General features: G+C 40.2%; 2 protein-coding genes across 2 annotated transcripts in view; one reads left to right on the top strand and one right to left on the bottom strand.

The window, feature by feature from the left end:
• The window catches only part of st6galnac5a (ST6 (alpha-N-acetyl-neuraminyl-2,3-beta-galactosyl-1,3)-N-acetylgalactosaminide alpha-2,6-sialyltransferase 5a), a 79,644-nt gene that overhangs the window by 24,543 nt on the left and 32,284 nt on the right, over positions 1-22,817 (top strand). The gene's annotated exons all lie outside the window — the stretch shown is intronic.
• Positions 19,754-22,817, bottom strand: part of pigk (phosphatidylinositol glycan anchor biosynthesis, class K) — an 86,397-nt gene continuing 83,333 nt past the window's right edge. Inside the window, exon 11 of the mRNA XM_032564976.1 lies at positions 19,754-20,112. Coding sequence (XP_032420867.1) covers positions 20,068-20,112 — 45 coding nt within the window. The 3' untranslated portion in view covers positions 19,754-20,067. The remainder of the gene's footprint in view (positions 20,113-22,817) is intronic.

The following is a 22,817-nucleotide window of genomic DNA, read 5'->3' as shown; positions in this document are numbered from 1 at the left end:
TATGAAAAACTGGACAGCACCAGGGCCTGACATGATCCATGCCTACTGGCTAAAGAAACTCACTGCCCTCCATGAGCGACTGGCAGACCAAATGAACCAGCTGCTACAAAGTGGGACTCACCCTGAATGGTTGAAGAGTGGACAATCCTAATCCAGAAGGATCCATCAAAGGGTCCAGTCCCACCCAACTACCGACCAATAACCTGCCTCTCCACAACATGGAAGCTCATGTCAGGCATCATAGCGGCCAAGATAAGCAAACACATGGATAAATACATGAGCACGGCACAGAAAGGTATCGGTGTATCGGAGCCAAACACCAACTCCTCGTAGACCGCACAGTTGCCCGAGACTGCAAAACCCGACTGTCTGCTGGGATTAAAATACCAACACAGACTGTCTGGAAACCTTACACACTGCAAAAACACAAAATCTTGTTTCTACTACTCTTCGGCTTATCCGGGGTCGGGTCGCGGGGGTAGCAGCCGGCCCTCTCCCAGGCCAGCCTGGGAACGTCAGCTGGCCTGGCGTTCCCAGGCCAGCTGAGAGACATAGTCCCTCCAGCGTGTCCTGGGTCTTCCCCCGGTGGGACGTGCCCGGAGCACCTCACCAGGGAGGCGTCCAGGAGGCATCCTGACCAGATGCCCGAGCCTCCTCTCGATGTGAAGGAGCAGCGGCTCTACTCTGAGTCCCTCCCGGATGACTGAGCTTCTCACCCTATCTCTAAGGGAGAGCCCAGCCACCCTACGGAGAAAACCCATTTCGGCCGCTTGTATCCGCAATCTCGTTCTTTCGGTCACAACCCAAAGCTCATGACCATAGATGAGGGTGGGAACGTAGATCGACCGGTAAATCGAGAGCTTCGCTTTATGGCTCAGCTCTCTCTTCACCACGACGGACCGGTACAGCGCCCGCTTGACCGCAGACGCTGCGTCAATCCGCCTGTCGACCTCCCGCTCCCTTCTTCCCCCATTCGTGAACAAGATCCCGAGATACTTGAACTCCTCCACTTGGGGCGCGATCCTAAGGCCACCAAAACGGATCCCCTCAACACTTTGGCTGCGCCTAGAAATTCTGTCCTCATGGACAGAATTGTTGAAGTAATGAACAGAATCAGGACCAGAATCGGTCAGAATAACAAGCAACTTTTAACTTCTAAGTAATTAATAGGAGCTTGTTTTAAGTCAATAATTAATTAATATTGATGAAAAAGTGAGATTATTTCAATAAAACATGGGAACAATGTTTCACAAGTGAAATAATCTGTGACTTAAAACAATCTACTATATCTTGCTGAAAAAAACTTAAGTTTGTATTACTTCAAGTGTACTAAGGAATTTGCACTAGAAACTAGATAAAAATACTTGGTAGGATTTAGTGTTTTTGCAGTGTTATGCCTTCTTGCCTTGCTACAAAAAGCAGATTTACTCCAGAATAAGAGTAGTGATCTCAAAATATTTTAGATCAACACAAGGAGTACCAGTTTTGGAAAAAATATGTATAATTTTCTATTTTATTATCAAATGGAATATAAAAATTACTTTATGGTGCCTTTGGGTTCAATAAAGTATTTTTTAATTGAATTGCATTAATAATTAGTGGGAAAATATTTATGTACATTAAGGCAATGCAACCTTTTTTATAATTTTACATGTTTTGAAAGGTTTTTATTATCATAAAATAGAAATAGAATAGAAATATTCTTTACTGTCCTACAGTGGAGAAATTCAGGTGCAACATAAAACCTTAAGAATGTGACATCACAAATCAGCAGGCCCTGCCCGTTACCTAGCAACCTCATGGTAGCCCAGCCTGTTACCTAGCAACCCCAGCGGAACTCCAGCACAGTTGTTATTTTTATTCTTTTTTACTTGTTTACTGAAGGATCCCCATTAGTCTTTGCCACACTAGAAGCAATTTTAAATACAAACACACAAGATCAAAACACAAAAATACAAATAAAAACAAAACAAACATCAAAAAATACTTTAAAACACACAAAACATCAGCGGTGCACTATACAATGGCTGCTGGAAAAGACAAGTGTTTTGTTGTTGACTCACTGTTCAGAAACCACTTGCTACATTCTTGCTGGTTGTGCAGGAGGCTCTCGCGTATTTATCCAGCTGCTATTTATTTATTTTGTATTTATTTTGAGTTACTATCTCATTATAATGAGATCATTTATTTTAATTTTTTTAACAGAGTGGCGGAAACGGGCTTCCATAGATTGCTGTGGAAGGAGGAGAAAACCATAAATATATCGCTGCACTTTACTTTACTATATGGCTAGCTCCATGGCTAGCTCGCTGTTGCTGTCTCTTACTCTGCAGTTGTGGAGTCACAATGTCTGGGATCATGAGCGCCCCCTGCCATGAGGCAGGAGAACTGCCTGCCTCACCTCTAATCTGTTCTCTGCCGTTTCTGATCGCTCTTCAGCCCACGAAGCACGTTACACACACAGTTGGTGACAAGAAACACTGTACATTAAATACATAAGCTAAATTATGGAAAAGCAGTTCATATATGAAATGTTTTTATAACCATTTTATTGGCGACGTACAGACAGGAGGAACTTGCTGTCATCGAATGGCAGTTAGCGGGAGGTTGCGCAATCTCAGGTGAGGCTCACCTGGCTGCTGCCTCACCGGCTGGGCTTCCGAGCATTTGAATGGGAAAATGCGAAAATTTAGCAATTTTGAAGAATAAAATAATAAAAATTGGTTAAGCTAAATAAAAAATAATTACTTTACAGTACAAACTACAGGGTGAAAATAGCAATATAAATTATTTTATCATTATATTTTTCCATTATGACAGGTGAGGCTCTGCCTCACTTGCGTCCCCTGACCGCACGTCACTGGTAACTATGGCAACCAGTGACAGTTTAAAAGCCCACTGACTCTTTCTGCAGTCAGGTTGCGCGCGCATACGTCATGTTAATAAAAAATCCATCAGACAAGCCCGCTCTGAATATTAAACGACACTGTGACATCACAAGGTGACATCACAATATAACTCCAAAGGCAGAATTCTGACATCACCAGCGATTATATAAACGCCTCACATCATTTACTTTCATCACAGCCGTTTAGCAGCCGTTGTTGATACATTTCTCTCAAGAATTTATTTAGCAGTTCACAGTAAAACTTTCAACTTTGTTTGGTGGACATTTCTTTTGGAGATTGACATCAAACATACCGTGAAATCTTTACCGAGTTTTTAGAAAAGTGATTTTAGAAGCTGAAACAAGCAAAGGATAAAATGGAGTCCAGCCAACCAAGAGTCGAAGAGGTTGCATCCAACAACATCGCCGAAAGGGAACTACAGCCACCCAATCCGCTCAAGCACAAGAAGAAGAAGGTGTCATTTGCAGTCTGGTTGGAGCAGCAAGAGCTTAAAATTTCTGCTAAAAATATCGAACAGCAGGACGCTTCACTGGTTTTTGAAAACGAATCGATTGCCAAAGATCTGGAGACAGTGGATCAAAAAGGGGACAGACCGACACCTGAGAGTGAGTCCAATGAGAAGAACCAGGTACCAATTAAAACTTGTTCGGAGGAACACGTACCCATTGACCAAGAGATTTCTGCAGGAAATAATGAAAAGCAGAACGATTCACTGGTCAGCGAGGAGGAGTCCATCGCTGGAGTGCAGGAGACAATCGACATAGCAGAGAAGGAACAGCCCTCTATGTCTAAGGAACAGCCACCAACAACCAGGCGCAACAAGAAGAAAAGGATACCATTTCAAATCTGGCTGGAGAAACATGCCCCTGCTGATCAAAGGATTTCAGCTGAAAGTACTGGAGCGGAAGACGCTTCACTGGATACCAAACAGGAATCGATCTCCGTACTGCAGGAGACACCAGAGAAGGAACAGTCCTTTAAGTCTGGCGTTGAAAATGTTAAAAAGCAGGACACTTCTCTGCCTGAAGAAGAAGGTGGTCAGGAAAATTCCTTAAAGAAGGAAATTTGCAGAGAGGAACCTGTGATTTCTACAACAGAACTGGTCACCGAAAAGAAAAACATCTCAAAATCACAGAAGAAAGTGGATCAGAAAGAGGATAAACAAACATCAAAGACGAAGCGCATCAAGAAGACGCCACTGTTATGGAAATCTTTCCCCGAGCCTGATGCTGTCATAGATCTTGCGTTTTTTTCTGAAAACAGTGACGTCAATAACGGTCCTGTGAAGGAAAACCAAAGTTTTCAGGCAGCTTTGCCCATCAGCGGAAAGAAGACAATTTGGAAAACGCTCCCCAAGTCAGAACCGCGCATAGATATAAGTTTTATTGCTGAGAATATTGAAACCCCAAATGTTTCAATGCCGGCACAAGAACGGGATGAGGCAGCTTCCTTGAAAAAGGAAAGTTATTCCAAGAACACTGTGATTCCTACAACACAGCAAGTCACCAACAAGGAATCCATCTTTAAACCGCAGGAGACACTGGATCGAAAAAGGGAGAAAAGTCCATCCACAGGTTTGTCCAAGGACAAGATCCAAACAGAGAATTTAACGGAGGTTCCTCATAATCAAACAGCAGAAAATGTCCAAGGAGAGAGTTTAAATGAAATTCAAAACTTGCCCCACTCTTCTGAAAAGACAAGTCAAGCAAAGTGTACATGTCTTGCCAAATTTAAGGAAACTGAATTGAGATTCAAAGAAGTAGAGAAATACCTTATGAAACAGCTTGATGAGATGTTTGATACAAACAAAAAACTAAATGCTAGACTTAGACAGGAGAAAGATATGATGAGGAAAGTACTCTCAGAGAGAAGACAAAGCAAAAAGTTAATGGTTTCCGTACAAATTCAGACAGATTCACAAGAAAGCCCAAAGAAGAAAACAGCCAATTATCAATCTGCTTCAACGCAAACTGAGATGGATCTGCAGGAAACCAACTATCCACTAAAACCAGTCCTTCAAACCATTTCAACGCAAACGGAGATGGATATGCAGGAAACCAGCTATCCACCAAAACCAGTCTGTCAAACCATTTCCACGCAAACTGAGATGGATATGCAGGAAACCAGCTATCCACCAAAACCAGTCTGTCAAACCATTTCCACGCAAACTGAGATGGATATGCTGGAAACCAGCTATCCACTAAAACCAGTCTGTCAAACCATTTCCACGCAAACGGAGATGGATATGCTGGAAACCAGCTATCCACCAAAACCAGTCTGTCAAACCATTTCCACGCAAACTGAGATGGATCTGCAGGAAACCAGCTATCCACTAAAACCAGTCCTTCAAACTATTTCCACGCAAACTGAGATGGATATGCTGGAAACCAGCTATCCACTAAAACCAGTCTGTCAATCCATTTCCATGCAAACTGAGATAGATGTGTTGGAATCCAGATGCCAGGACCATCAAGATGAGAAAAAACCTTCGAAGAAATATGAACGCAAGAACAAGAGAAAGTCAGCAATGAAAGCTGCCTGTGAGCTGGAGACCTTCAATAATGAAAACAGTGAACTAGAAGAAGTTCCTATAGTAGGAACAGGTGGGAATCAGATAGTGTCCATTAAAAATTACATTCATATGATAGAAACAGAGATCGCTAACATAGAGAAGATCATTGAAGAAGAAACGGTCTCTGAAATCCAACACAATGGGGACCAGCAAGATGAGAAAAAACCACCAAAGAAATATAAATGCAAGAACAAGAGAAAGGCAGCAATAAAAGCTGATTGTGAGCTGGAGACCCTCAAAAATGAAAACCTTTATGAAGAAAAAACTGATCATGAAGTAGTTTCTACAGTAGAAAGAGTTGAGGATCAGACAGCCTCCGTTAAAACTGAGATTCATACAAAAGAAACAGTCATCGCTAAAGAACAACAGACCACTGAAGAAGAAACGGTCTGTGAAACCCAACAAAATGGAGACCAGAAAGAGAGAAAACCACCAAAGAAATATAAACGCAAGAACAAGAGAAAGGTAGAAATGAAAGTTGCCTCTGAATTGGAAAACCTCAACAATGATAAAGTTTCTGTAGAAAACACAGAACAAGAAGTTTCAATACCGGAAACAGTCGGGGATCAGACAGGCACCATCATAATTGAGATTCATAAAAATGAAACAGTGATTGGTAAACGACAGCCGGCGACTGAAGACCAGATGGTCCCTGAAATACAACAAAATGGGGATCAGCCAGATGAGAAAAGGCCATTGACCAAATCAAAATGTAAGAAAAAGAAGGCAAAGAAAGCTAAACTGGAAACCATTTTAAACCCAAAAGAGACGGATCAAAACTTGATCCAAAACACGGAGACGCCAAAAACTGATTTAGAAATAATACCAGAGATCCCACAGACAGCGTCTGAGCAAACAGAGACAAAACATTGCAAAGTTTCAGTAGATGTAACAGGTAAGGTTCCTGTCGTTTCCACAGAAGGGGAGAGTGGTCTGATGAAAAACCAGAGAACATCGCCTCCACAGGTAGAGGTTACATTAAACAAAGATGTAATCCAGACAACACCCGAGGAATCAGAGACTCAAGCAGCCAAAGAGTCAGCTGAGCAGAACAACGTCTCTGAACCAGAAGAGAGCCCCATTAAAAAGATTTCTCTGTGGAGGCGAATCAAAAAGGCTGTAACTCCATCATGTCTGCGCCAGTTCAAAGGCAGAAGTGACGTCCATCCAGCGTAGACATTTTTTATGTCTCCAGTACATTAGATTTAAAAGGGGGGTGGGGCCCTGTGTGGGTTGGGTGATTGGTGGTAATTGGATAAAGAGCTACTGTTGTTGTTAATTGGACATTTTAATATTAAAAAGCCAGGACTGCACGGTGGAAAGCGTCTCTCCGTGTAGCTGTGGGTTCACTCCGGGTGCTCCGGCTTCCCCCACGTTCAACAACATCAGTACTCATGTTCATTCATTGTAAGATTTTTATTTCTAATTCTAAACAGAAAATAAGACAAACACAATTTATTAATTAAAGGGAGATTTGGGAAAGAAAATGTAAACAGCATGGAACTAAAAGAGGCTTTTAGACGTCTAAACCTCAAATTGGAAAAAACTTTGAAAACTATTTATCTTTCTGGGGAAGATATATATATCTATATCTAAATTTAATTATATATATAGACATAGATATCTATCTATATCTGTCTCTCTCTCTATAAATATATATATATATATATATATATATATATATATATATGGGGCCAACATCAGCCACCTTCTCTACATGGATGACATCAAGCTGTATGCCAAGAGTGAGCGAGACATCGACTCACTGATCCACACCACCAGGATCTACAGCACGGACATTGGGATGTCATTCGGACTAGAGAAGTGTGGTCGGCTGATCACAAAGAGGGGGAAGGTCATCCGCACAGAAGGGGTCTCACTCCCAGAAGGAACAATAGCAGACATAGAGGACAGTTACAAGTACCTAGGTATACCACAAGCAAATGGCAACCTCGATGAGGTCACAAGGAAAGGAGCCACAGCTAAATACCTCCAACGAATAAGGCAAGTCCTGAGAAGCCAGCTCAATGGCAAGAACAAAATCCGCGCAATAAACAGCTATGCCCTGCCAGTAATCAGATACCCTGCTGGAATAATTAGCTGGCCAAAGGAGGAGATAAAAGCCACTGATATTAAGACTAGAAAACTACTAACAATGCATGGAGGATTCCATCCCAAATCCAGCACCCTGAGACTGTACACGAGCCGCAAGGAAGGAGGCAGAGGACTAGTGAGTGTGAGAACCACAGTCCAGGACGAAACAACTAAGATCCATAAATACATCAGGGACAAAGCCCCAACAGACAATGTGCTCAGTGAATATCTCAGACAACAGGGAACGGAGGTTGAGGTGCCAGAGATACCATCATGGCAGGACAAGCCCCTACATGGGATGTACCACCAGCAAATAACCCAAGTGGCTGATATCAGTAAATCCTACCAATGGCTGGAAAAAGCTGGACTCAAGGACAGCACAGAGGCCCTCATCCTGGCCACCCAGGAACAGGCCCTAAACACCAGAGCAATAGAGGCCCAGATCTACCACACCAGACAAGACCCAAGGTGTAGGTTGTGCAAGGAGGCCCCTGAGACAGTCCAGCACATAACAGCAGGGTGCAAGATACTGGCAGGGAAAGCGTACATGGAACGACATAACCAAGTTGCAGGCATAGTGTACAGAAACATCTGTGCAGAATATGGACTGGAAACCCCGAGATCAAAGTGGGAAACACCCCCAAAGGTGGCGGAGAACGCCAGAGCTAAGATCCTGTGGGACTTCCAGATCCAGACAGACAAAATGGTAATGGCGAACCAACCAGACATTGTCGTAGTGGATAAACAACAGAGGAAAGCCGTTGTGGTAGATGTAGCAATACCAAGCGACTGCAACATCAGGAAAAAGGAGCACGAGAAACTAGAGAAATACCAGGGCCTCAGGGAGGAACTGGAGAGGGCCTGGAAGGTGAAGACCACAGTGGTGCCTGTGGTCATCGGGGCCCTCGGGGCAGTCACCCCCAAACTGGACCAATGGCTACAACAGATCCCAGGAACAACATCAGACATCTCAATCCAGAAATGTGCAGTCCTTGGCACAGCCAAGATACTGCGCAGAACCCTCAAGCTCCCAGGCCTCTGGTAGAGGACCCGAGCTCAGAGGATAAGAACCACCCGCGGTGGGTGAGAAGGGAATTTTTTTTTTTTTATATATATATATAGTACAGACCAAAAGTTTGGACACACCTTTTAATTCAATGAGTTTCCTTTATTTTCATAACTATTGACATTGTAGATTCACACTGAAGGCATCAAACTATGAATAACACATGTGGAAATATGCACTAAACAAAAAAGTGTAAAACAACTGAAAATAGCCCTTATATTCTAGTTTCTTCAAAGTAGCAACCTTTTGCTGTGATTACTGCTTTGCACACACTCTGCATTTTCTTGATGAGCTTCAAGAGGTAGTCACCTGAAATGGTTTTCACTTCATAGGTGTGCCCTGTCAGGTTAATAAGTGGGATTTCTTGCCTTATAAATAGTCATGAAAATAAAGAAAACCCATTGAATTAGAAAGGTGTGTCCAAACTTTTGGTCTGTACTGTATATATAAAATAACGTTGAATCATACTAACTAATCCTATTACACATGTAAATTAAATTTGGGTCAGTTCCTCTTCATCTCTACAATTATAGTTGTTTTTTTTGCTCAACAAATAAAAGTTTAATCTCTTCCTGGTGTTAGCTGCTGCCACCTTTATGGAAATGTGAGATATCAAACTTGCTAACTAGTGTATGAAAATTTGCTGTATCAGCTGATGTTACTTTCAAATAATTTTAATAATGTGGCACTTAAACACCACTTTACAGCTTAAAATCCAAATGATTTTACTTTTTTTAGTTTGCTTGTGAGGTTGAAATCAATAGCGGCAACCAACACTGGGATGATGTACGCTAATTACAAACGATGCTAATGATAGCAGTTACGTTACACACAGAGTAGCTCAGGAATGATAAAACATCTGGTGACATGTTGGAGCCCCAAATGAAAATTTGCTTAGGACCCCAAAAAGGCTTTGACCGGCCCTGCTGGAAATGACAACGCCACATTTTTCTTCCTCTCTATAATTACACTTTAATTTGTGTTAAGTTTGTGGTTTCTCAATAGCGGTCTAACCAGAAGTTCAAGTGGCATTACGACCTTTTCAAGGCGTTGTGAGCGCTTAGCAAAGCGTGCACACAAACTCCGGCACAGAAGCACGGGTGGAATTGAAGCCACACTCACGTGCTCCGCCTGTCAATTTAAAATCTGTTGCCTCCCTCGAGATTCCTCCTGTTTGACGGGTGTTGTCACCGGCAGCTGGTGTTTTATGCACACACAATCATCCACACACTCCTTTTTCAGTTACTGGCGCTCATTATCCTCCATTCCAGCACATAATGGACACACTCCAGCAAGAACATTTAGCAATGAAAATATTTCAGAGGGGCAGCAGAGCTTTTCCTGCTCGGCAGCTGATGTGTTGGGAATGTTTTATTGATATCTCTTTGTTGTTCTTGTAAGAGCGCATCACAAATTGCTTCTCTGGGATTCTGTCCAACATGATTTAGTTCTTTAACACGCCATTTCACAGACTGGAGGAAGATGTTTTGGGTCGGTGTGAAAATTGTTTGTCATCTTGAGCTTGATGCTTAGCAGTTTGTTTTGAGGGCCAGATTTCCTCCCATCATCGCCGTCAAATTCGGCTTCTTTTATCTTCTTGGTTTCTTTTCCAGCTGGCTGTGTCTGGCGCAGGAAGAGGCAGGTTTTACACTTTGGAGAAAGATATGATTTGGAAAGTGTAAGAGAGACAGAGATGCGAGCAGACTTCTCCTAACAACATGATCATCTCATGGCTATTGATTCATTGTTTACCACGCAGCGCAGGAAAATAAGCGTCCCGATCATTCCCTATATACCGATCGGAGGGGATTATAGAAGACATGTCACTCCGACTCTGGAATAAACGATAATGAGAAGAAGGCGGCTGCAACTCGCATCCTGACTTCAGGAAGTCCTGCAGATGTTTTAATGATGCCTGCCTGCTGCTTTGCATAATGACCTCATGTGATATTATAATTTTCAAGGCAGTGCGAAGAAAGTGAGGGTGCATTTAATTTATTTATTCATTTATTTCAAACAGGTTTTTAAAAACAAGGAAAACAAGTAACCAGTAGGACAAGAGAAGACATGCAAACATAACCAAGAACAAAATAATTAGCTTACTGCTAATTTTCTGTTTGAAAAGGAAGAAGCAAACATTTATTTAATTTTAATGAAATATATCACCTACCAACACATGTTGAGGTATTCATACGACTACTGTGCCGAAAAAGACAATAAATAAATTGTATTACATTAAAACTAAGTGGCTGCAAACTGTCTCTCATAACGGAACAAGAAAATTGGAAAATTCTTACAATAATAGTAATGATGACAACTGTAAATAACAATCAGACATACAGTATAAGAATAATTACCAACTCCTTGCCAATGTACAAATACACCTACTGTATTTACAATATTACAGAATTGGATAATATAATGGAGTATTAGGGGCATGCTAATAAACAGATACATTTAGGAGAATAAAGTCATAAAATTACAAGAATAAACTTGTGTGAAAATAAAATCATATTTCTAGAATAAAGTCATAATATTTTGAGAATAAGTCAGTATTACGAGAATAAAATCATAATATTTAAAAAAATAAAGTCATATTTTGAGAATAAAGTTGTAATATCACAACTGGCCCTAATACTGAATCATAATATGTCAAACAAACACAATTAAAAAAAACTAATGATTGTAAATTAACAACAATAATCTACTAGTGATGGTAATAATAACACAGAAGGAAAGATAAAACTCATGCTTGGACATATTTGTGTTGATCCTCTTCTTCCCTGTACTTTGTGAATATTATGTATTTAATTTCAACCCGGTTGATTCTTAGTCATTGTTTTAATTCCTGATTCAGTTCTGCTCTGTCGCTCCATTCCAGTTTGCAGTGATACAGAAATCTCTTCATTTCCAACTTTTGCTCATCGCTGATCGCTCCTGGATTCCCTCCGTGTTTCTGCTGCCCTACATTTCCCCGGTCTCCAAAGTGCTTCTGTCTCCAGCAGCCACTCCTCTTTTTCATCTATCAGATTGCCTTTCATTCTCTTCCCCCTCCTCAACCCGCCTCCGCCTGTAACCACTCTCCCTCTAAAGTCCCCCTAACTTTTCTCTCTCCGCCTGCCACCTACTGCTGCAATTTCTGAGCAGGAAAACCGGAAGAGGTTCTCTGACCTGGTAAACTGAAGCTCATCTTTTGTATTCATGCCAAGGCAATCTTTTTTTTTTTTCTCAGTGTCTGTGTGGTCCTTGCTGCAGTTATCTCTCCGCTCCTCCATCTGGGTGGAAGTTATAGGGATAAGCAGTGTCTGCATCATCGTACAGTCTGCACCAGTGGCTAGCTGGCTGATATGGAGTCAATTAAGGCAGAGGGAGTGTGTGTTGCAACCGAGTGCAAGCCTGCACACTCCAGCAGGAAGCCTGGGTCCTCTCCTTCCAGTAGATTAGAATATGAACTCACAGTGGGGGGAGGCGTTTGCTGCCTTTATGATTGCCTGCCTGGTATGGGGTGGAGAAACGGGAGGCAGTTTGGGTTTTATCTGGTGGAAAAAAGGAGCAGAAACAAGCCGACGCTTTGTTCTTTTCACCTTTCTGCAGCGGCTCGGAGGAGAGTTGGGTTTAATGACACAGAGTCCTGCCTTCAGGGCAGAACCCGGCTGCACGTGAGCTTCAAAGGTGTTTTTTAAGTTCAAGGGTGTTTCAAAGTAAAGGACTTCGCAGGGCCTATAGAGAGCGTGGACGACGCTAACAACCAAACTTAACTGTAAATCATAACTCAAAGGGAAGGAGGCAACAGCCTGGACAGAGTGTATTTACCTTCACCGAATAAAAATACACTTTTTTTTTCTCATTGTCTGAAGTTAAATCAGACTAAACTTCTCTTGTTTTAGATCAGTTAGAATTACCCAAATTATTTCTATTTCCTAAACGCCAGAAAACGTAGTATCTAACTGAGAAAGCACTGATTATAACACTGCAAAAACACAAAATATTACCAAGTATTTTTGGTCTAGTTTCTACTGCAAATATATTCACTTGAAATAAGTCAAAACTTAACTTAGCTTGATTTAAATCAATAACATTGATGAATAAGTACTTGTACCTTCAGGAGATTATTTTCCTTATAACATTTGAAAAATCTCTTGTTATAAATGAAATAATCTGGCAGTTTGACTAGTAGTTTTTCATCAATATTATTGACTTAAAACAAGCTCCTATGTCTTACTGGAAAGTTACTTCTAAGTTAGTTTTGTCTTATTTCAAGCGTACTAAGATACCAACACTAGAAATGAAACCAAACTACTTTTTTAAGATTTGTGTTTTTGCAGTACAGACAATCAAGAAGGGAACATTTTATTCTTTCTTTGTCATTTAAAGTTTTCTCTGCTGGAGAAAATTATGGTACATCCTGTTCAGGCTTTGGATGGATTTAGAGTCACTTGGTGACTTTGTTATGCAGAGCTGATCGTGCTAACTAATCCTAATACTTGTTATAATATAATACAATAAGAAGTAACAAAACAAAGGTGCATCTTTTGTTCCCAAATGTCTAGAACTCTGTAAAAACTGTGTGGACAAACATGTTCTTTAAATGACAATCATTTTGTCCTTTCATTTTGCTGCAGGCTCAGCTCAGGAGTTTCACCTTTTTATGCATTTTAGGTTTATCTTTTCTTCTTCTATTTTTCGCTAAAAAGGAGAAAAGAATCGTGCTCCATTACAAACAATCCTATCTTCTAAGGTCAAGATCTTTATGGCAGATCTGGGACGGCAAAAACACAGAAACTGACCTTGCTGTTCAATTTGTTTGGTGAGGGTCAGTAACTAAAGGCTAAAAATATCTCCTCACTGCCAGGTCCAGTAAGGTACAACAAAGCTGTGTCATTCCATACCTTAAAGACAGTGAAAACTTATTACTATTTCAGATGAATTGGTCCTTAGAGAACTCATTGGGATTCAGCAGAAGGTTGATTTTTACCTTAACAATAAGTGGGAACATGATATCCTTTATGTCATTTTAATATAAACACCTTCTTAGAATGGCACTAATATGTTATCATTTTGTCCTTTGATGATTTGAACATTTTAAGAAGATTTTCAGCTAATCTAAGCAAAAATGTGCCGAATACCTCGATTCTTTTTCATTTTTTTGTGTTTCAAAGAATTTAATTTGAACTTTCCTCTTGTGGGAGTTTAGTTTTCAGTGTCGCGCTTTTCTTTATGCTTTTCAGAAAGTGTCGAAATATTCAGAGCAGGAAAATAAAACATCATTCAGTTCTCAAGGGCCTTGGCAAAAAAAAAAAAAAACCCACTTCAGCCTGGCTGCAAGCACACAATTTTGTTAGATTAGTTTGAAAAATGAGCAGGTTAGCCTCAGTGTTCTCTGATCGTCAGGCTGGGAGATAAATTCGCTGCTTTGAATAATATTTGCAGTGTGGGGTGTTATAATCTTCCAAACTAATGGATCAATGTGCCTCTCTAGTTATGTTTTATTATTGCAACTCAACTCTGTGATATTTTTTTTCAGCAACTGTTGCAGGATTATTGCTAACACAAAGTTAATAATATTTAATGTAGAAACATTCGACACTCATCTACAGGAGATTTGTTGAAAAAAAAAAAAAAAGCTAAGGATTGTTATTGTAGCTTTTGATTATAAAAGCTACAATTTTGGCATAAATGGAGCCATTTTGTTCATTCATGTGAATAGGAGGTTATTTTTAGATAATGTCAAGGGAAGCAAAGTCGTAAAAACATCCAATCTGTAGTTTCTGTAAAACTCCATCTGAAAATGTTAAACCCAACCAGAACCTAAACGAACTGAGGAGGAATAGTAAATATGGTCAATCCCAAAATTATTCATACCACTGGTAGATTTAAGATCCCCAAGAAGGACCGGAGATCACTCTGAAAACAGGAAGTGAATTGTAGCGCATGGCATTCTGGGTAAATACAACCAAAACTAACATATGAGTCTAAACAAAAGCGAAATCCTACAACCACTGAAATCTGACCCTACTACATTTTTGTTTACATTTTGTGAAGAAGGAAGTTGTGATCAGTTCTTCTTCAAAGGTTTTTATGTCATTTCCTTCAGTGATTCTTGGTGCAGCGCCGCCATAGGTGAGGAGGGGAACAGACTTTTTAAAAGGTTTTTATCATTTGACACTTCAAAAACGCAAAATATTATCAGGTATTTTAGGTATAGTTTCTAGTGCAAACATTTTTTTTCCCCTCCACACAAGCAGTTTACGTCTTCACTCCATTTTTGTCCTGGCGGCGCTTACGTTAGTCCGCAAAATAGCGACAGCAGAAGTTATTCAGTCAGTTTGTTTTTTAAACAACAATTGAAAACGTTTTTTTAAATTGTATCTTCTGTTGAGTATTATTTATCCAATCTCTGTATACAAAATCACAATACTTTCACTTTGTGAACTCTGCACCTTTTATGAAAAAACTAAAACTACTACCAAAAACTAAACTATATGTAACTAATAACATCTAATAAAGACTAGCATTCTAAGAGCATAAACTGAATTAGCCACAAAAAAAGCCAAAACAACAAGTTCCCTTTACAAATGTAACAGATATATCTTCACAGATTCTTTGGAGATATACCTAATCTGTAATGAAAAAGTCAAAACTATTACAACCCTGGTTTGCACATGCATTCGCTGCAAAAACACAGTTTTAATAAGTATTTTTGGTCTAGTTTCTACTGCAAATATCTAAATACACTTAAAATAAGAGAAAACTAACTCCAGGAAGCTTATTTAATCAATTCCTTAATATTGATTAAAAAGAAAGTACTAGTTATAAGTGAAATAATCTGCCACTGGTACAACTTTTTCATTAATATTAAGGAATTATTTACTTAAAATAAGCTCCTATATCTTGCTGAAAAGTAACATATTTGCACTAGAAACTAGACAAAGAAAACTTTAAGATTTTGTGTTTTTGGAGTGTGCAGTGTGAAAGGGAACCTTTCCAGCTGAAAATTCAGCAAATGTTTAAATCTTGGTCCCCAATCGAACAGAACCAACCAGACTATCAGGAATGAAACAGCCTAAATCTAGCAGCCATTATGCTGTAAATTCATGAGAGGTGTGAACACTTCGAACCCTAATTATTCCAACCATAATAGTCGAACTTAAACCTCCTGCCTACTTCATGCAGGTCCAAGCCACTCCCTCAGTCACAGCAGTACAGCTTGTCTCTAGAGTTTGAAGCTACTGCAGCAACCAGAACCGCCTCACTGAGACTTTTCTCCTCAAACGCGCCCCTGAGATCGGCTGTGATTAACTTTTAAGCCAGGATTTTTCTGCAGGCGAGGCAAATCGAACGCAGCATTGAACAGAATTACCCGCGCCTGACAGATGGCGACGCGGTTCACGTTTTGGTTGAGCATGAGGCCCAGCGGTCATATAGTGCTATTTCCTGGCTTTGGACCAGCTTTTATCCTCGGCAACATTTTGTTTACTTAGAAAACCGATTTCTTTGACTGTTTACTCCTAGTTGAAATTATGCTGCAGCTTTACGCTGCTTTAAAAGTAGAAAGCGCTCCTTCTTATCTTGTTTTCATTTGATCAGACCTTTGGTTTGTTTATATTTAAGGCTGATGAAAAAGAAATCCGTTCAAAGCTCCACTCAAATCTGCATTTTTATCTCAGGGTCCACCTTTGCTCTGTTTTTTGCCGTTTTACCAATTAAAACAGCAACAGTTGCTCGTTTACACAACTGAGAATAATTTATTTAAAATTAAATGAGCAAAAATGTTGTTATAAAGTGATTTAAGGTTGCGTCTTCCAGCTGAGTTTGGAGGCTTTTTTCACGCAGGTGCACCATTAGATATCCACTCTGCAGCTTTGCTGAACTTCTTTGTCCTCACACACTTGCACTGAAGGACTCCCTTTACAATGCTGCTAGCTTTGAAGATCAGAGCGCCGCCGACTCCTCTGCTTCAAACGCTCGCGATGATATTAGCTTTTACTTTAACCAGTCCCCCTTAACAAGATCATCAGCCATGTCGCCTATCAAAAGCTCCACTCTTTATCAGTGAGTTTTCATTATATTTTTTTTTAAGTCAGTCGTTGTTGTTTTTCTCCCCCTGAAGGAGATAATTGCCCTCCATCAAAGATGTCTGCCGGCGGGATCCTCGCGGAAAACTGGGCCCTAATTAAGACCGGAGCGCCGGAGCGGCAGGAGCTGTCAACCTGGAGTATGACTGCTGACCACCAGAATCCCTAATTGCCTCAGTTTTGATATTCACTCCCTCCTCTTCGTCCTCCTCCTCTCCTCGTCTTCATTAGCTCTCGGCTTACTTCCCACTCGGCTCTCCCTAATGACTGGTCAAACGTACATCCCAGACAAACAGCTCCAAACAAGCCCTGCTCCGCTGACTCTGCCCTGCAGCGTTCAACCTGCCGGAGTGTGTCAGCACAACGCGTTAAGGTCTGACTCTTATCTAAATGCGCCACTTTAAGCTCAAATACTCGGCTTACTGTAATATCTGTGGCTTCCCCAGCAGATGTTTTGATTTTACCCCTAATTGGTCGCTGATGTCGTTCCACCTCCCGCCTTTGGTAGCTTTTGTTTTCTACATTTATTCCCTCTCACTTTACTGAAACGCTCTCTGTTTCTCCTTCTGCTCATCTTCTGTTATAAACTGCAAGAAAGGAAAGTTTTGCAATGAAAATATTTGTAGAGCAGTCTTAAGGTGCCGACCCTGTTTAGTCCGCTTTAATCGAACTGGTTTGATTGTCTAGAAAGTCCAGTTCGTTTGGGGAGATGTAAATACACAATCGAACTCTGATGCAGACCAAAAAAACAAACTCTGGCTACAAACTCTGGTCTCGGTTCAGGTGAAGTGAATTCTGGTGCGGTTTGAATATGTGAACTCCAAGCGGACCGGAGACCGCTTCAAAAACAGTAAGTGGACTATAGCGCATGGTATTCTGGGTAAATAAAACCAAAACAAATGTGTTGATAGTAACATTTTATTACACAATGCGCTGTGAAAACACGACACCGCCCCTTCAAAGGCATCGTAATCTTTCCGTTTGTGAACTTTTGACTTTGAAGAAAGTAATAAAAATGTCTCCCTGTTTTATTTATTTCTCTAAAAACTTTTTGTTTTTTATTTTGTATTGAGCTCGTAGATGTTAGAAACCACCTGAGGAGAGGGCAGAAAACAAAGCCTCCATTGATGAGCCTAAAGGTCAGCTCTGAGGAGGCTGGAAACACTTTTCTCCTCCGTTGCGTCTCAGGGCGATGCCAGACAGCCAGACGCCGTCCCCCGCTGGGAAGGATGATGATCGCTGCCTCTCAATGCTCACATTTGCAGGCCGGATCCTCCATCTCACATCCTCCAAGACCCAGCATCCTTTGCAAAGCCCTCGCTCGACAGCATTTACCCACATAAAATCAATAACACTCGAATGCTATTTCTCTGCTCTGAGGGGGAACGTCAGGCGAAATGTTTCACTGCAGTCAGAGCGTCTGTCCCTCCGGGGTCGGAGCGCAGACGAGCGGAGGGGGGACGGCGACCCGACTGAGGAATTAAAGCTGATTTCATTCCCCCTGAAGACCCATGTGAGTTTTAACCACCAATTATTACCCGTGTTACCCTTGGGCACCGGATGACTCCGACCATGAAGATAATCAGAGCTGCACACTCTTTTTTTTTTTTTTTTTTAATGTACAAATCACGCAGTGCTAATCTGTGATTCTACAATTTCTCCAAGGATTTTATTCCTCCCTGTTGTTTAATTACCAACTCCTATACTCAGAGTCTAAATGTCACTCAATAATGCCAGCAGTATGAGTCATAACAACCCCTATATTAAGCTACAAAACCTGAGCTTTCAATGACCTTCAAGACTTTCCAAAGAGCCAGACTCTTAAAGAAATCTTGGTTAACAATAATGCTAGAAATAACTTTAATTTAACCTCATTTGCCACATTGAAATCAAAATATCTGACCAATAGCAAACAGAAATATTCAGTTACAACATTTCGTCCCAATAAACATACAAATACACTCAAACCAAACATCTTAAATGCCTTCAGATGACATTAGTTTAAGCTCTGATTGCGAACTGCTCCATGAGTTTGGAGCAGAAAAGCAAAAAACTTCCGTTTCTGTTCTGACAAGAGGAACAATAAAATGTAAATGTTTCTTTTCTTTGGACTGCTTTACTTTTTAAAGAAATCCAGCTTTTAACAAAATAGAAACAAGAATGCAAGAAATCCTGGTTGGGTTAAAAATGGACGAGCATAAGATAATGATGTTCCACTTACTAACAGCGCAAAAATGGAGTAGCGCCAAATTTTAGCAGTTGTAGGATTTCTTTTTTGTGTTTGTTGTCTTTGTTGCTAGCACTAAAGGCGAATGTTTTTTTGGTTGTATTTACCCAGAATTCTCTGCACTATAGTCCACTTCCTGCTTTTGAAAGCGCTGTAGCTTTCCTAATTAAAAGTTATAAGTTAAGTTTGGTTTGTACCCTGTGACCGTTTTTAAAGTGAAATCAACTAAATAAAAGTGATATCAGGCTGCCAGCTGCCCGGTTTTTGACAACCAAAGAAGCGCATCGGTTGTTTTGACGTCCATCATGGCGGAGTGTGTCGCGTTCTGACATCACATGCAATGACCCAATAGGGCCCTGGCCTTTGTTGGCCCCCCGTCTAGAACCGCCCCTGTTGGGCATTTTGTGTGTAAGCAGTGGCTATCGGGTTCTGTGATGTCAATACGCCTCTCTTTTTATGACTTTAGGTAAAACAAATGTAGCCAAAGGGTTACAGAAAAGGTAACACTTTGGACAGTGGTGTCCAAACAAACTTCATCAAAGTTCATCAAATTAAAAATGCAAAAATTATTATTATTATTTCAGTTTTACCTGCTCAACAATAAACTGTTTTTATGAAATATGTCTATTTCGTAAGCGCCTGAATGAGTTTCTCTAGATCTTGCTGAGTCATTAGTCCTCCGATCCTGGAAATGTTCTTCAGGTGATAGGCCGACTTTGTAACCGTCTTTATGTGGCTCTGGAGGTTCAGGTCAGAATTTCTGCTGTTTTACAACTGAATGCTGCTTCTCCTTGTTTGGTTCTGGTTCTGGGGATGCAGAACAAAATCATTTAAAGGACCACAAATGGCCCCCGGGCCACACGTTGTGCACCCCTGTCTAAGAAGGTCTGGCTGCTAAAGCTGGGACTTCTGCTATAAAACGAACATTTTCTATCGTGAACATCGTGTTTAATTCTGTTAATCGATAAACAGTCTCTGTCTTCATGTCGCCTTTATTGTTCCCGAAACACCAAACCTTCTCCGTCTCCATCTCACCGCCTCCTCAGGTGGTCTGGGCCAAGTTTCCTCTCGCTTCCATCTCCTTCTCTGTCTCTTAAGGTTAATCCATCCAGCTCAGAAAGCGGTCAGGAAGTCAGGTGGGAAGTCAGACAGTGATGACTCCTGCGGCGCTGTGAAGGACAAGCCCAGAGGAAGCAGATAAGGGTTCAGATGCCAACAGAATAAAGAAACAGCAGACGGAGAGGAGGGGAGGCTGTCGGGGTCTCTGCTCCAGCAGGAGGATAAGATAAAAGATGTGGCTTCTTGTTGCTGGTCTGCATTTTGTTTTGGGGACTTTACGTCTTTATAGGCCGCAGCTGATGGATGGATTGGCTTTTAGTGAAACCAGGGCAGGAACACAGAGGGAGGGACAAGTGGGACAAGGTCACCCATCATCTGTCCCGGAAAACTTCACTCTACACTAACGGCTGGAGTAATGCTACATGACGCTGCGACGATATCTATACTTTTATTTTTAGTCTGTGAAACACAAAAAAGACCAAACTTCTCTGGTTTTAGGTCATCTACAATTATTTAAATTATTTCTATTTCCTAAATGCCAGAATTTTACTGAAAAACTTCTTCTACTTTTACTCCAATTATCTGTAAATACCACCTTTCATATTTGATTTTCCTCATCACAAATTCATTTGTTTCTCCCAGAACTCATTGATTACAGTACTGCAAAAACACAAAATCTCACCAAGTATTTTGATCTAGTTTCCATTTCAAATATCTTAGTACACTTGAAATAAGACAAAACTAACTTACAAGTATGTTTTCCTTGTTAGAAGTTAAATAATCAGCTAGTAAAATTTGGACTTTTTCATAAATATTAAGGAATTATTGAGTTAAGACAACTGTCAATATCTTGCTGAAAGTTACTTTTGATTTTGTTTTTTCAAGTATTTGAATATTTGAATAAATATTTCTAATTTCTAATCTACTAATATGGTCACAAAACATGTTCTTTAGTTATCCTTAAGTACTTATTTAATTTAAAAAAGGAATGTTGAAGAAGAGAAAACAATTAATAAAAATCAGAAAAGAGCTGTCAAAATTTAAAAAAAAAAAGTTTCCTCACCCACATATGTTAATTACATTTTTGTTGTGACACCATTTGGTTATGTAGTTTGTTTTGTCCTAAATGTATTTGTTTTAATGTGTGCTTCCTTTTTTTGGTAGTTTTTTTGATTTGTTTAATTGATTATTTGTTATTTTGTAGATCAATACCTCTGTTTGATAGTCTACAATGTTTGTTTTGTGTGCACTAATTGGTGAATTAGTTGAAAATAACATATTTCTATTGAATTCCAATTGAAATAGTAAAAGGGGTTTAAGAAATGCAGTTTTTCATTCGAGTTTTATTATTCTTTGACTTATTTCTAAAGAAAAAAATAATTCAGACTCTTGTTAGCTACTTATATGCTAGTTTTTAATTAATTCTTTATGCTAAAAGTCTGAAAATGATCCCAATATCTTCCATTTCTTAGCTGTTAAGAGATGCTTTTGCTAAGAGATCAAGCAGTTAAAGCATTAAAGGTCTTAATGCAGTTTACCAAATGAAAAGCAAACCAAAAAAACAAGATGTTTTCTACATTTTGATGACTAAAGATCATAGGTGTTTGCTTGCTGCAGTGCTAGAAGATTTGAGGGAAATGCAACACATCCTTAAAGTTAAGGCAAACCCTTCATAGCAATGTGAAGTGGCGCCTCCAGGAGGAGGAATGTCATTATCTAAGGCTACATGGAAAGGTTAAATATACTGGTGAATATATAGGGTTACTGATAAAGTAAAAACCTTCAACACTGCAGCCCTACAGCATTCACTGTTTGTGAAAAATACCGTAAAAACCCTAAAATTTCTCTTAAGTGTGACTCTTGACACATATGGGTTTAATATATGCAGGCGCTGAGTTAATTATTTATGTTTCATTAAAGGTCAGGATGCGGCTAAAATGTCCCTCCAGAACTAAAATGAGGATGATGTTTGGTGATTTCATCACCGTTTTTAAAACTCCTGAGAGGCGTCACGTTCTGCTACTAGCACACAGCAAACAGTGAATGTTTGCAGCTTTCAGGTTTGTTTGTATACGAAGTCCATGTATGACCATTATGATTCCTTGAACAGGTTAGAACAGGTCTATACAAAACATGTTCATTACATTTTTTTGCACAAAATCATTCTTGGATTATGAGATTTTAGTTTGGTCAGTTCTGCTTATTTTGAGGCGTTTCAGATAATCTGCTGCTGGCCACGTCCTGCAAACTCAGCGTTTACACTCGCACATGAAGATGGCTGCAAAAAGATATGCGATTATACAATTGTACATCTCTGAAAAGCATTAGCAGAGCCTCCTGCACAACCAACAAGAACGCAGCAAGTGGTTTCTGGATGTTAAGTCAACAACAAAACACTTGTCTTTTCCAGCAGCCATTGTACAGCAGTAAAACCTGTTGACCAAATGTGTTGGAGCTTCGCAGGGGTTGCTAGGTGATGGGCTGGGGTTGCTAGGTAACGCCTATCAGTTGTGACTTAACAGTAACTCATTTTGAAACATGACGATTAGGAACCCGCAACCTTTTGCACAGTAGCTAAAAAACACTATCTAACCAAAACCCACACACTGCTCTGTGTTGTCTTACAGTTTAGCTCTAAGCAGAGTTCTGCAACAATTTTTGATATTTTCACATTGACTTGAAGGTTTCTCATTCATCTTTAACAGTTTTCAAATACATGTTTAGCTTCTTTTTTCCTGCTGTTTCTGCCTATTTCTCACATTTCTGACTTCAAATGTTTCTGCAGTTTTCACCAAAAGCATTCAGCGTCCAGCAT

The sequence above is a fragment of the Xiphophorus hellerii genome, chromosome 6, assembly GCF_003331165.1.
Source record: "Xiphophorus hellerii strain 12219 chromosome 6, Xiphophorus_hellerii-4.1, whole genome shotgun sequence".
In the NCBI taxonomy this organism is placed as follows: domain Eukaryota; kingdom Metazoa; phylum Chordata; class Actinopteri; order Cyprinodontiformes; family Poeciliidae; genus Xiphophorus; species Xiphophorus hellerii.
The sequence above is the reverse complement of the archived record's forward strand: the minus strand, read 5'-3'. Positions and strand labels throughout refer to the sequence as shown.